The sequence below is a fragment of the Mesoplodon densirostris genome, chromosome 7 (assembly GCF_025265405.1).
Source record: "Mesoplodon densirostris isolate mMesDen1 chromosome 7, mMesDen1 primary haplotype, whole genome shotgun sequence".
NCBI lineage: Eukaryota > Metazoa > Chordata > Mammalia > Artiodactyla > Ziphiidae > Mesoplodon > Mesoplodon densirostris.
Window position 1 is genome coordinate 104,022,999 of NC_082667.1, and position 14,795 is coordinate 104,037,793.

Consider the following 14,795-nt stretch of genomic DNA (forward strand, 5'->3'; position numbering starts at 1 on the left):
TTCATTTAATTTAAAGAAACACTCTATAAAGTCTTTTGTGAAGTGAAGGATCTATCCTGTAATACTAATAATCACTCCCAATGTACCTGGTTTCTTTTTTTTTTTTTTTTTTGCGGTATGCGGGCCTCTCACTGTTGTGGCCTCCCCCGTTGCGGAGCACAGGCTCCGGACGCGCAGGCTCCGGACGCGCAGGCTCAGCGGCCATGGCTCACGGGCCCAGCCGCTCCGCGGCATATGGGATCCTCCCAGACCGGGGCACGAACCCGTATCCCCTGCATCGGCAGGCGGACTCTCAACCACTTGCGCCACCAGGGAGGCCCCCTGGTTTCTAAGATAATGCTTTTTCTTAATATTAGGTATATATGTTCAAAATAATAATTATAGGATGTGTTTTTTTTTTTTCCTGCCTGCCTCTTGGGTAGACAAAACAAATGAATTTTAGCAGATAAGTGTTCCTTGCCTAGTAAACAAACAAAATAAAGAGACAAAACCGAGAATGTGGCTATTTTTTCCCCATATTAGCAGAATTCACTAACAGGTTGTGCATAACTAGAGGCCAAGGATAAAGAATGCTTCTCATACATGCACTGCTATTTGGGGGGAATCACTCTGCAAGCAGGGCTCCCTGAAAGGAGACTCTTTCCATGAAACAACTTAGAGAGCAAAGGACAGTGTGTCATATCATCATGGCCTTTAACCAGGGTACTAGTGATAAAACAGAGCATCCAATTCAACCAATCTCGTCTTCTTTTCCAAAACCAGTCCTTTCTCAAGCACACACTTTCCATACACTGAAAGTGTTGGAAAAAATTCAAGGGTTTTTCCATGAAAATCCTGAATGTAACCAACTGCCATAACAACTGAATCAAAGCCGTCAGAAAAACAGTGGTGTTTTTTCCTCTTTACTTTGCTACATAAGATGTCTGTAGTCTCATAGCATACACATTTGAGCATTTCCCTCAGGCAGTGACATCTAGCACTCATGTCAGAACATTTGCATGACTTTTGCCCAAAACGTAACTGTTTTGTACTACATATTTTTCCACACACAAAACTATTCTGTGTGATCTAGGGCTGCTAGGAAGTGTGGCAAACCACAGTATCATAAAAATATTCATTTCCATTTTGTGCATCATTGATAACATCTTGGCATGATATTTCAGTCATGAAATTCCACATAACAACTAGGGCTAAACAAACTTAATTTTTATTGACCAAAATGATAAAAACCATGAGGTAGAATATGCTGATCCATTAAAATGTTATCTCTCCCAGCTCATCCATTTATTAACCTGAGGAATTCAATACTTAAAAAATCAAAGAATGAAGAACTTTCCAAAACCCACTCTCTACTTAAGAAGTGACAAGTTGGAAGAAAGTGCTTAATACTAATAGGAAATATCTCCTTGTGGAAATGTCTTTACTACAAGTCTCTGCAGCTGCTACTGAAAGGATCCAGAGAAACATTAATGCCAGAGGGAGGAAAGAGGCATCCGACAGGCAATATTCTTTCCAAGTGTAAATGTTAAATACTGTAATTAATATGAATTTCTCTTGCTTCGCTTTCTCTAGGGTTACTTTTCATATGAACAAAGATACACAGATACCCCAGAAAATGCACTTTCTCATAATGGTATTTCTAAATGCCTACCTTCCACAGCACATACACAGACTGTCTGTCTGTCTGCCTGCCTGTCTCTCTTTTTATCCATGGTGTTCTACCTTATGCAGGGACTTGGAATTTAATTTTCTGGCTTAGAAACACTTACATAGGCACAATTCCCAATGTCCTTGGCGAAGATTTTGAGGGGAATGCTCTTCGGGTAGTCCTTCTCTTTCTCTAGATTGATGTATCTAATCAAATGCAACAACAACCCAAAACAACACTGAGTCAGATGGATTTTGCCAATGGCTTATTTTTAAATCAATCTATTTTGCTAATATTTTCAATATACTTATATGCTATTTTTTAAAAGACAGATGGAGAGACTCAGCAAAGTCAGATTACATTATGGGTTGGAACAAAATTTTAAAAAATTCTCAGGACATTAGGCATGGGCACAAAAAAGAAGAGGAGATCTATTTCAACTAAGGCTTGAGAAGTACAGTCAGGTTAAGGCACCTCTGGGTGGTGTTTTATCCTCAAAGCTTCCCTACCTTCTCTGGACAGGCCCAGAATCTTAGTGATAAGTACAGGAGCACATAAAATACTTTACTAGACCAAATCCAAAACAATGGCCTTTTATCTCTCATTGAGCTCTCCAGTGCAGTATATATCTTGGTCGTCTCCATGCTTGGGAAAGGAGAGCAGGGAAGGACTATGGGAAAAAGAGATGAACCTCAATTGACCATTTTAGTCTTAATGCTCAAAGGTAGGTAAAATAATTGAATTTTGAGGTCCTCAGCAGAAAACCTCCATGTATGGAAACTTAATACATGCTTTGAGGAAACTGTTAGCTCCACATGGTAGGTTGGAGACACCAAAAGAGATGGGAGAGATTACTGACTAATTTCTGTCTAGAATGATCTAAGCAGACCTCAGTGTTCTCCTTCCTAGTAAGAAAGAAATACACGTAATGACAGAACATTATTTACAGTAAGTAGTTGCTAGTGTACAGTCTAAACAGCTTATTTTGAGGACAAATGAACAATTTCTACTAAGGCAAAGGGGGATAGTTTGGGGCACATCCCTGCAGAGAAAAATTTAATTCATTCAACTACAACTTAAAGATTAAAAATATATATATATATATATACTGGAAAAAATACCTCTGAAGGAGAGAGAGCCATCTGTCTTTCTGTTCTGGAGAACTACAATCAAAGAAAATGGGAGACAAAATTAAACCACATAAAATACTTATTTCTAACGAATTAAGATTGTCAATCCAAACAAAATATCAACAACCTGTTGTTACTGATGTGGGTGCACACAACTGCAATCCTGGCATGATTGTGTTCTGAAGAACCCTGAAGTGAAAATGTCCATTAGGCAGAACTACACAGTTAAGCGTAGTTTTATTAAAACCTCTTGGACAGATCCAAGACAGACCCATTTTCTTACTTTATGGCTCTTTTACAAGTGGTATCCTGATAGTGGAAAGAGCACTTGATTTGGAATCCAAACACCTTGTTTCAAAATATATGCAAGATATATCATCATGGGCAAATCACTTAACATTGCTAAGCTTCGATTTCCACATCTGTAAAACTGGGCTAATTATCTCAGAGCGTTTTTGTAGTTTTAAGTGCCATGCAAGTAGAAAATATGCTTCATTTGAGATTAAAGAGGTTAAGGAGAAATCTGGCACATCGATGGAAATATCTTGGCCCAGAAACCAGTTGGTTGTCAGGAAAAGAAACACTTATTTCTCTATACATATGGCAGAACTATAATTTAGCCAATTAGTTCATAGAACTTATTCTTAATTACTATAACCCTCTGATTAAGATCAATTCATTAACAACTAAATAACTTAATTATTAATTTTACTGAAGTCACTGCTGCATTTAATTCTTAAAGTTAAAAATAAAGTTTATTTCTATATGGCCTTATTGCTCATTAGCTTTTAAAATCATGTTTCTAATCTTCTCAAAGAAGTTGGAAACACTAGTTATTTTCTTGTTCCAGAAAAATATATTTAACAAATATTTGTAATTTGTTTCTTTGTAGCTTAGCCATTTTCTCCATAAGCAACCTCCCAGAATTGGTAATCAGAAAGTGCATTATATCTCTTTTGCCACTGACTAATTTTCATTTTTCACAACTCCTTACAATCTTTGATGTCTTCTCCTTTCATAAACAGAAGATTTTCTAGGTTCATTTATGTCAAATATTATAATTATTTAGCAAAAATCTGTGTTGAAAAATAGATGAGTTTTCTTTAGACCTTAAAACTTTTTTCAAAGCAATTAAAGAAAATTACCCCTTTAAACACTTAGTGTTTTTTGAACTTTTAATTGACATGTAAGACACAAACTGTACAATGCTTAAATGTACTGTTTGAAGAATTTTCACAAATTGAACACACCCATGTGATCTTGCACCCAGATTATGAAACAGAAAACCACCATGGAAGGTCTCTCTGTGTTCCCTTTCAGGCACTAGTTCCCACTATACTGACTTCTAACAAAATAGAATAGTTTTGTTTGTTTGGATACTTTATATAAATGTAACCATATAGTATGTACTATTTTGTATCTGGCTTCTTTCATTCAACATTATATTTGTGACACATCCATATTACTGCATGTGGTTTTAGCTTGTTCAGTCTCATTGCTGTATAGTGTTCCATTGTTTGAATATGTAGTGTACAATTACTTTAAAATAAACAAATTATGAAGTGCATCAGGTTAATTCATTGACATTGATTTGGTAATCTTCTTGTATTTTCCCCATCTCCTGCTCTATGCAAGAATCCAGGACTTCTCTTTCCTTAGTAATTATTCATCTCAGGCATTTTTATAGAACTAAAAACGGAAGTACTCCAAAATCAAGGTTAGCTCTGAGTTTAATAAACACCTATGATAAGAGCCAGGAGAGAAGAAAGCCACATATCTTAGAGAAAGAAAAAGGGTAAGACAGATTGGAAAGATTCCCTCTAACTTGGGAGAAGATAGAGTCTGTTATCCCTAAGAGTTAGCTGGGAACCAATGTCACTCAATTGAGGTGCCTAAAGAAACAGAAAGTCCCCAGAGGAAATGGTTATAAGGAGCAAGGGAGGAGGCTTGTTCCTAGGCACCAAGGTTTTTACTTCAGCTAAGATACCTGCAGCCCACAAGTGGCAAGGAATCAGAGCATCTCGGATGTCAAAGAACAACTCTGGGCATAGCAGAGATAATGTCAGCAGTGGCCACAAAGAGACTGAAGGTCAGACTTTTCATCTGTTTTGAAGACATCACAGAAGTCTCCCATATCCTGGTTCTACCTTAAGAAAACAGGGGTTCCAGTAAAGAAGAAAGTTTAATTTCCTAAAAACCTGGCAAAATGGGGGCTCAAGGTAGGTTTTAATTTGATCTATACATAAACAGGCTTTTGCTGCACACCCGAGTTTGCAGAATAAGATTCATACTAGGTACCTAACTTAAAATACTATGCTTCTGATTCTTCCTGTAGATAGATCACTGTCAGATTTAAATACTTTCTGTATCTTCTAAACAACGTTCCCATTTTACTGTATAGTTATCTTAAAATTAAGGTCCAGTTCCTATTTTTCTGACAGATATAGATCCTAGGTTTGTGAATCAGGGTCCAAGTAGTGATAGAGATATGACATTCCTTTCAGCCTTTTTCAGGTTGTGGTATCTACCCCATTTCCAAAGGTAAAGCAGGGGAATTTCACATTTATTGGCTGCTCTTCCCCCAATCTGACTTAGCTGGGAATTCCTTACAGATTCTGACAGTTGACTGTCAGTCTTAGATTTCAAAGCTATTAGTCTACATTTTTATTTCTTTATAGATATTAGAGTGACTGGCTATGAAAGACTGCTTCTTGAGTTGCTAGCCTGACAGCATTTTAAAGTGATCATGAACTAGATTTTCCTAATATTTCCTGATACATAAATGATTTCTGATGTTGTTTACTCCTTGGTAAAGATTTGAGCCACTCTATTATATCATTTCACTTCAGGCTGAAGAATTTCTGTCAGCATTTATTTTTTTGTAGTACAGTTCTGCTGGTGATAAATTCTTAGAGTTTAAAAATTTTTTTGAAGGATATTTTTGCTAGATATAGTATTCTAGGTTGAAAGCTTTTTCTTTAAATACTTAATTTTTTAACTGAAGTATTGAGGTATACAGTATAGTGATTCAGTATTTTTATAGATTATATTACATTAAGAGTTATTATAAAATAATAATTCTCTATCCTGTTCAATATATCCTTGTTGCTTATTTATTTTATACAGGGTAGTTTGTATCTCTTAATCCCATACCCCTAACGTGCCCCTCCCTCCTTCCTTCTCCTCACTGGTAACCACTACTTTGTTTTCTGTATCTTTGAGTCTGTTTCTGTTTTTCTATATCCATTCATTTGATTTACTTTCTAGATTTCACTTATAAGTAATATTATACAGTATTTGTCTTTTGTTGACATGCATCACTAAGCATAATATTCTCAAGGTCCATTCACATTGCTGCAGATGGCAGAATTTCATTCTTTTTTATGTCTGAGTAATACTCCATTGTGTGTGTGTGTGTGTGTGTGTGTGTGTGTGTGTGTGTGTGTGTATGTATATGTAAATATACACCACATCTTTATCCATTCGTCTGTTGATGGACACGGGTTGCTTCCATATCTTGGGTATTGTAAATAATGCCATTATGAACATTGGGTACATGTATCTTCAGTGTTTTCATTTTTTTTTTCTGTATATATATCCAGGAGTGAAACTGCTGGATCCTGTGGTAGTTTTTAGGTTTTTTTGAAGGGCCTCCATACTGTTTTCCACAGTGGCTGCACCAATTTACATTCTCACCAACAGTGTACAAGGGTTCCCTTTTATCCACATCCTCAAAAACATTTGTTATTTGTGTTCTTGTTGATGACAACCATTCTGAAAGGTGTGAGGTGATATCTCATTATTGTTTTGATTTGCATTTCTCAAATAATTAGCGATGTTGAGCATCTTTTCATGTGCCTGCTGTAAATCATCTTTGGAAAAATGTCTATTCAGGTCTTCTGCCTATTTTGGGATTGGGTGTTTGTTTTTTTTTGATAGTGGGTTGCACGAGCTGTTTAAATACTTTAGATATTATCACCTTGTTGATCATATTTTCAAATATCTTCTCTTATTCTGTAGGTTGTCTTTTTGTTTTGTCAGTGGTCTCCTTTGCTATGCAAAAGCTCTTAGTTAAATTAGATCTCATTTCTTTATTTTTGCTTTTATTTATTTTACCTTCGGAAATAGGTTCCAAAAAATATTGTTACTGTTTATGTCAGAGTGTTCTGCCTATGTTTTCTTCTATGAGTTTTATGGTTTCTGGTCTTACATTTAGGACTTTAATCTATTTTGACTATTTTTGTATACAGTATGAGGGGATGTTCTGATCTCATTGTTTTACATGTAGATGTCCAGTTTTCCTAGTACCACTTATTGAAGAGACTTTATTTTCTCCATTGTATATTCTTGCCTCCTTTGTTGTAGATTAAGTGACTGTAGGTGAGTGAGTTTATTTCTGGGCTCTCTATTCTATTCCATTGATCTACGGATCTGTTTTTGTGCCAGTATCATGCTGTTTTGATTATTGTAGCTTTGTAGTACAGTTTGAAGTCTGCGAGGGTGATACCTCCAGCTTTGTCCTTTTTTCTCAAGGTTGCTTCAGCAATTCAGGGTCTTTTGTATTTCCAAATGAATACTAGGATTATTTGTTCAGTTCTGTGAAAAATGTCATGGGTATTTTCATACAGATTGCAATACATCTGTAGATTGCTTTGGGTAGTATGGTCACTTTAACAATATTAATTCTTCAAATCTAAGAGCATGGGATATCTTTCCATTTCTCTGTATCATCTTCAATTTCCTTCAGTGTTTCATAGTTTTCAGTGTATAGGTCTTTCACCTCCTTGGTTAAGTTTATTCCTAGGCATTTTATTCTTTTTGATGTGATTTTAAACGGGATTGTTTTCTTGCTTTCTCTTTCTGATAGTTCAGTATTAGCATATAGAAAAACAACAGATTTATGTATATTAAGCTCATATCTTGCAACTTTGCTGAATTCATTTATTAGTTCTAATAGTTTTGGGTGGAGACTTTAGGGTTTTCTATCCATAGTACCATGTCATCAGCATAGTGACAGTTTTACTTCTTCTCTTCCACTTTGGACGCCCTTCATATCTTTTTCTTCTCTGACTGCTGTGGCACAGACTTACAATACTATGTTAAATAAAAGTGGTGAGAGTGAGCATCCTTGTCTTGTTCCTGAATTTAGAGGAACAACAGTTTTTCACCATTGAATATGATGTTATCTCTGGGTTTTTCATAATGCTCTTTATTATGTTGAGATATGTTCCCTCTAATCCAACTTTGATGAGGGTTTTTATTATGAATGGATGTTGAATTTTGTCAAATGCTTTTTCTGCATCTATTGAGATGATGATGTGATTTTTATCTTTCCATTTGTTAATGTGGTATATCATACTGATTGATTTGCAAATGCTGAAGCATCCTTGTATCCCTGGAATAAATCCCACTTCATCATGGTGTATGATTCTTTCTATATACTGTTGGATTCCGTTTGCTAATATTTTGTTGTGGATTTTTGCATGTATATTCACCAAATATATTGGCCTGTAATTTTCTTTTTTTGTAGTGTCTTTGCCTGGTTTTGGTATCAGGGTAATGGTGGCTTCGTAGAATGAGTCTGGGAGTGCCCCTTCCTCTTCAATTTTTTGTGATAGTTTGAGAAGGATAGGAATTAACTCTTCTTTATATATTTGATAGAATTTTCCTGTGAAGCCATCTGGTCCTGGACTTTTGTTTGTTAGTAGGTTTTTTTAAATTACAAATTCAATTTCAGTACTAGTGATCAGTCTGTTCAAATTGTCTGTTTCCTCTTGATACACTGTTAGCAGGTTGTATATTTTTAGACATCTGTCTATTTCTTCTAGGCTGCCAATTTGTTGGACAACTGTTCACAGAGTTCTTTTATGATTTTTGTATCTCTGTGGTATTAGTTGTTATTTCTCCTCTTTCATTTCTTATTTTGTTTCTTTGGGTCCTCTCCCTTTTCTTCTTGGTGAGCCTAGCTAAAGGTTTATCTATTTTGTTTATCTTTTCAAAAAACCAGCTCTTGGTTTCGTTGGTCTTTTCTTTTTTTCTTTTTTTTGGTCTCTATTTTACTTGTTTCCTTTCTGTTCCTTACTATTTCCTTCCTTCTGCTGACTTTTAGCTTTCTTTGTTCTTTTCTTTCCATTCCTTTAAGTAGTAGGTTAGGTTGTTTGAGAATTTTCTTGTTTCTTGAGGAAGGCCTGTATTGCTATAAGCTTCCCTCTTAGAACTGCTTTTGCTGCATCCTACAGATTTTGGAGTGTTGTGTTTCCATTTTCATTTTTCTCAAGGTATTTTCTTATTTCTTCTTTGATTTTAGCATTGTCCCATTGGCTTTTCAGTAGCATGTTGTTTAGTCTCCAAGTATTTGTGCTTTTCACATTTTTCTTTCTGTAATTGTTTTCTAGTTGTCATTGGAAAAGATGCTTGATATAATTTCTATCCTGTTAAATTTGCTGACACATGTTTTCTGGCCTAGTATGTGATCTATCCTGGAGAATGTTCCATGTACACTTGAAAAGAATGTGTATTCTGCTGGTTTTGGTTGGAGTGTGCTGTAGCTATCTATTAAGTCCACATGGTATATTTTGCCATTTAAGACCACTGTTGCCTTAATTATTTTCTATCTGGATGATCTGTCCATTGATGTAAGTGTGGTGTTAACATCCCCTACTATTATTGTATTACTGTCAGTTTCTCCCTTTATGTCTTTTAATATTTGCTTTACATGTTTAGATGCTCCTGTATTGGATGCATATATATTAATGAGTATAATATCCTCTTCTTTTATTGATCCCTTTATCATAAAATAATGCCCTTTTTTGTCTATTGTTATACCCTTTTAAAAAATCTATTTTGTCTGCTATGAGTATTGAGATTCCAGCTTTCTTGTCTTTTCCACTTGTATGAAATATATTTTCCCATGCCTTCACTTTCAGTCTGTGTGTTTCTTTAGCTCAGAAGTGAGTCTCTTGTAGGCAGCATATAGGTGGGTCTTGCTTTCTTTTTTTTTTTAAATCCAATCAGCCAGATATGTCTATTGATTGGAGCATTTAGTCCATTGATATTTAAGGTAATTATTAATAGGTATGTATTTATTGCCATTTTATTACTTGTTTTCTGGTTGTTTTTTGTAGTTTTTGTAGTTCTTCTCTTGTCTTTTCTTCTCTTTCTGTTTCTTCCCTGTGATTTTATGATTTTCTTTAGTAGTATGCTTGTGTTCTTTTTAGTTTTTGAGTATCTATGGTAGGTTTTTGATTTGTGGTGACCACGGGGTTCATATATGTTGACCTAAAACTACATCTACGTATTTTAAACTGTAGTCATTTAAATTCAAACACATCCTAAAAGATCTATATTTTTTACTCCCCCTCCTACATTTTGTGTTTTTGATGTCATATTTTACATTTTCATGTTTATCCCTTAACTGTTTATTGTGGTTATAGCTACTTTTACAATTTTTTGTCTTTATTTTCATACTAGCCTACTTAAGTGGTTGATCCTCAGTTCTTACTATCTTTTGCCTTTCCTAGTGGAATTTTCCCTTTCCTATAGATTCTTACTTATTTTCCACTTAGAGAAAACCCTTTAACTTTTATTTTAGGGTAGGTTTAGTACTGATGAATTCTTTCAGTTTTTGCTTTCTGTGAAGTCCTTTATCGCTCCTAAGACTCCAGATGATAATCTTGCTGGGTAGAGTATCTTAGGTTGAAAGTTTTTCCCTTTCAGCGCTTTGAATACATCATGTCACTCCTTCCTGTCCTGTTTGGGATCCTCTGTGCTTCCTGTACCTGGGTATCTGTTGCTCTCTTCAGGTTTGGGAAGTTTTCAGCCATAATTTCATGAAATATATTTTCAATCCCTTTCTTCCTCTCTTTTCCTTCTGGGACTCCTATAATGTGAATGTTGGTAAGCTTAATGTTATCCCAGAGATATTTTAAACTTTTCTCATTAAAAAATTTTTTTCTGTTCTGATTAAGTGATTTTTATTATTCTATCTTCTAGGTCACATAGTCTGCTATTCCTTTTAGTGTGTTTTTTATTTTGATTATTGAATTCTTCATTTCTAACTGGGTCTTTTCATATTTTCTAGATTCTTGTTAAAATTTTTCACTGTGTTCATTTATTTTTCCCTAATCCAGCTAATACTTTTATTATAAACGTTTTGAATTCTTTGTCTGATACATTGTTTATTTGTTTTATTATTTATTTCTCTCAGGGGTTTTCTCTTATTTCAACTGAGACCAGTTCCTCTGCCTTTTCATTTTGCTTAACGTTCTCTGCCTCTATGAATTTTGGTGAAACACTTACGTATGATATTCTTGAACTGGTGTACTTATGTGGGAGCATCTCTATACAGACTCTGTGTGCCCAGTGCCTTTGGTGGGAGAGCTGGATTTGATGTGGATGCAAGTCACATTTTTCCTCAGTGTGTGTTGGCAGCTATAGCCTTGGTAGTGGGTGTGGCTGGAGATGGATAGGCTAGAGCTGAAGCTACATGTGAGGCAGGACTTCCTCTCTGCTCAGTGGGTCTCAAGTTGCTGCAGCAGAAGCCCTGAGATTCAGTCCTGAGCTGGCTCTGTTCCCGTTAAGTATGTGCTTTCAATTCTCCAAGCACTGTGACCCTTGCTCCAGTGGGGGCAGTGCTGATGCAAGGGGGCCCTGTGTTGGCTCTCGGTTAATGTTGGCCTCAGACAGATATCTGAGCTGTCTCTAATCTGCTGCCTGTGCAGGAATCTGCAATTGTTTTCCTTAATCTGCTCACAGGTAGCCTTGGGTCCAAGTTCTCTTTGTCCTTCTTTCTCTCCACCTCACTGGGGAGCTGTACTGCAGGGCAAGTGGGGTCCATGTGAACTCTCTCCATATATCAGGACATGAGCAATGGTGGACTGGCTGTTGTATAGAGTTCTGGGCTGCTTCTGATGCACTACTTAAGTAAGTACCAACAATGGACACTGCCACCCCACCCAGATGCCACCCCGGGACCAAGGTGCCTCTGGTGGTCCAAGCTCTGTCTTTAGTCATGGCGGCCCTTGCTCCAGTGGGGAGTTGCAACATGGAGTAAGCGGGGCTTGAACAGTCACTCTGCCACAGCCGAGGCGCACACTGAGGTGGCCACAGGAAACTGGCAGCCACTAGAGTGATCCTTTATCGGCCCTCTCCAACCTGCCTCAGGGGCAAGCCAGCTTGTGTGTGTGTGTGTTTCTGGGTATGGGTGTGCAAGCAGAGTCTAAGTTTTCCACAGCCTTCCTGTTAATTCCAGCAGTCCTCCAACCAGCCAAGGGGGTTGGTCTCCCCTGTGTAGGACGCCGGGAGTGGAATGCCCAATCTGTGGCTTGAACTGTTCACTCCCCAGGGCAGGTCTCTGCCTGTTTAATCTCCCTTTTCCTCTGAGTCCCCTCCCAGTGGCAAGGTCCCGGCCTGATCACTTTTCTTCCCTTCCTACCTGATTATGTGTGGATCTTTCTTACAGCCTTGGCTGTACAGAAGTCTTTCTGCCAGTTTCCAGTTAGTTTTCAGTGAGAAGTATTCCACACATAGATGTATTTTTGAAGTGTTTGTGGGGGGAGGTAAGTTCCACATCCTCCTACTCTGCCATCTTGATCAATCTGAGTCTTCTTTAAACACTTTAAAGATGTCATTTCACTGACCTCTGAAACAGCCATAATTTCTGATGAAAAAAACCACAGTGAGGCAAATTGTTGTTCCACTATCTGTAATGTGTTGTTTTTTTCTGGCTGCTTTCATGATTTTCTCTTATCTTTGGTTTATAGCGGTTTGCCTATATAACATGAATTAGTGAAGTTTTCTTCACATTACTCCTATTTAGGGTTCACAGAGCTTACATTTATGTCTTTCACCAAATTTGGGAGGTTTTCAAACCATTATTTATTCTGCTACATTCCCTGTCTCTCCTCTTTCTGGAATTCCCGTTACATGTATGTTACGGGAATGTTTTGGTTTTCCTACAAGTCTCTGATGTATATTTCATTAAAAAAATCTTTTTTTTCCCTCTCTTCCTCAGAGTGGACAATTTCTATTGATATACCTTCAATTTCACTGACTCATTTCTCTTTCATTTCCATTTTGCAACTAAAGCCACAGAGGGATTTTTTAAAAATTTAAGATACAATTTTTAGTTCTAGAATTTTCATTTGGCTTTTAAAAAATATTTTCTATTTCTCTGCTGAGATTTCCTATCTTTTCATTCATTTCAATTGGCTTTTCCTTTTACCTACTGAGCATAGTTATAAGAGCTGCTTTAAAGTTCTTTTACAGTAATTCCAACAATAGATCATCTTAGGATTGGCTTCTATTTGTTATCTTTTTCCTTTTCAGGTTCTTCATATGTTAAAAAATTTTAGATTACATTCTAGACATTACAAATGTTCTGTTTTAGAGACTCTGTGTTTTGTTATATTTGCAAAATAATGTTTTTGTTTTAACAGACAACTAAATTTATTAGATTCAAGCTGCAAACTCTATTTCACCTGTGTTGAGCAGCACCTCAGTTCAATTCTTTTAGCCTTAGATTCAAACTCCTTTAAAGTCTGTTCCATGCATGTGTGGTTCAGCATTCAGCCAGAGACTTAGGCAGAGTCTAAACAAAAAATTTGGAGCTTCCTTTCTGTGATACTCTTCTTTTTGAGATTTCCTTCCTCACGTTCCTGTGGCTGTGGCTGACCCAGACTCTGTACTTTGGTGTTTCAGCTCAGAAAGACTGGGTTTTCATCAGTTTAGTTGCTCTGCACCATGATTTGACTGCAGCCTTTCCTCAGGCTAATAATGCCTTAAAAACAGAAAACTTGCCCAGTGCTGGTGCTTCCCTGATGGCACAGTGGTTAAGAACTCACCTCCCAATGCAAAGGATACGGGTTCGAGCTTTGGTCCGGGAAGATCTTACTTGCCATGGAGCAACTAAGCTCGTGTGCCACAACTACTGAGCTTGCATTCTAGAGCCCGCGAGCCACAACTACTGGGCAAGCCCACACGCCTAGAGCCTGCACTCTGCAACAAGAGTAGTCCCCACTTGCCGCAAATAGAGAAAGCCCACATGCAGCAATGACGACCCAACACAGCCAAAAATAAATAAATAAATAAATAAAAAGTTTCAATTCTTCTCCAAAATCTGCCAACTTTTATTCACTTTCCAGAACCTTCAGGGCGTTGTTGTTTGTGTTTTGTTCAGAGTTTACAGTTGTTATCTATAGAGTGGTCAGTCTGTTAAGACCTCACTCTGCCATACCAGAGTCCGAACTCTTCAACACTACTTTTTTAAAGAGTAATCTTTTAATTTTGAAATAATTTTAGATTTTCAGAAAAGTTACAAAGGTTGAGTACACAGTATCCCTGTATAACTCACACCCAGTTTTAGTTTCCTCTAATGTTATCCTCTTACATAATCATGGCACATTTGTCAAACTAAGAAACCAATATTGGTGCATTACCATTAACTAAACTATTGACTATTCAGATTTCACCAGTTTTTCCATTAATGTCCTTTTTCTATTCTAGGATGCATTCGAGGATTCCACATAGCATTTAGTTATTATGTCTCCTTAGTGACCTTTTTTGTGTCTTTTCCTGGTTGTTGTTTATTCTGACCTTGACAATTTTGAGGCTTACTGGTCAGGTAACCCCACAGAACATCCCTCAATTTGGGCTTGTCTAATATTTTTCTCAGGATTAGACTGGGGTTATGGGTTTGGGGGAGAAATACCACAGAAGTGAATTGCTCCTCATTACATTCTATCAAAGCATAGATGATATTCACACAACATCACTAATGATGTTAATCATTCAGTTAAAGTACTATACTTTTTGAGGAATTACAGTGGATGCAAAACTTGTTTCTACATTTTCCCTTCTTCTTAAAAAAGTTTTATGGAAACTCCTTGATTAAAGACGTCATGTAGTCCCATCCCTCATTTGAAATCGCTTCCTTTCAGCTGTAAACTCTAAGATTAAACAATAGGAATTGATAATATATAGAGAAGTCTGTCATGGAAAAGAAGATATGCAGAGAACGA

General features: G+C 36.7%; 1 protein-coding gene across 2 annotated transcripts in view; it reads right to left on the reverse strand.

Annotated features, from left to right (window-relative positions):
• The window catches only part of ARHGAP20 (Rho GTPase activating protein 20), a 147,796-nt gene that overhangs the window by 36,047 nt on the left and 96,954 nt on the right, over window positions 1–14,795 (reverse strand). For both annotated transcript variants that reach the window (XM_060103448.1, XM_060103447.1), the window contains exons 5-6: window positions 2,770–2,811; window positions 1,770–1,854 (exon numbers count right to left, since the gene is read on the reverse strand). In XM_060103448.1, coding sequence (XP_059959431.1) covers window positions 1,770–1,854; window positions 2,770–2,811 — 127 coding nt within the window. The remainder of the gene's footprint in view (window positions 1–1,769; window positions 1,855–2,769; window positions 2,812–14,795) is intronic.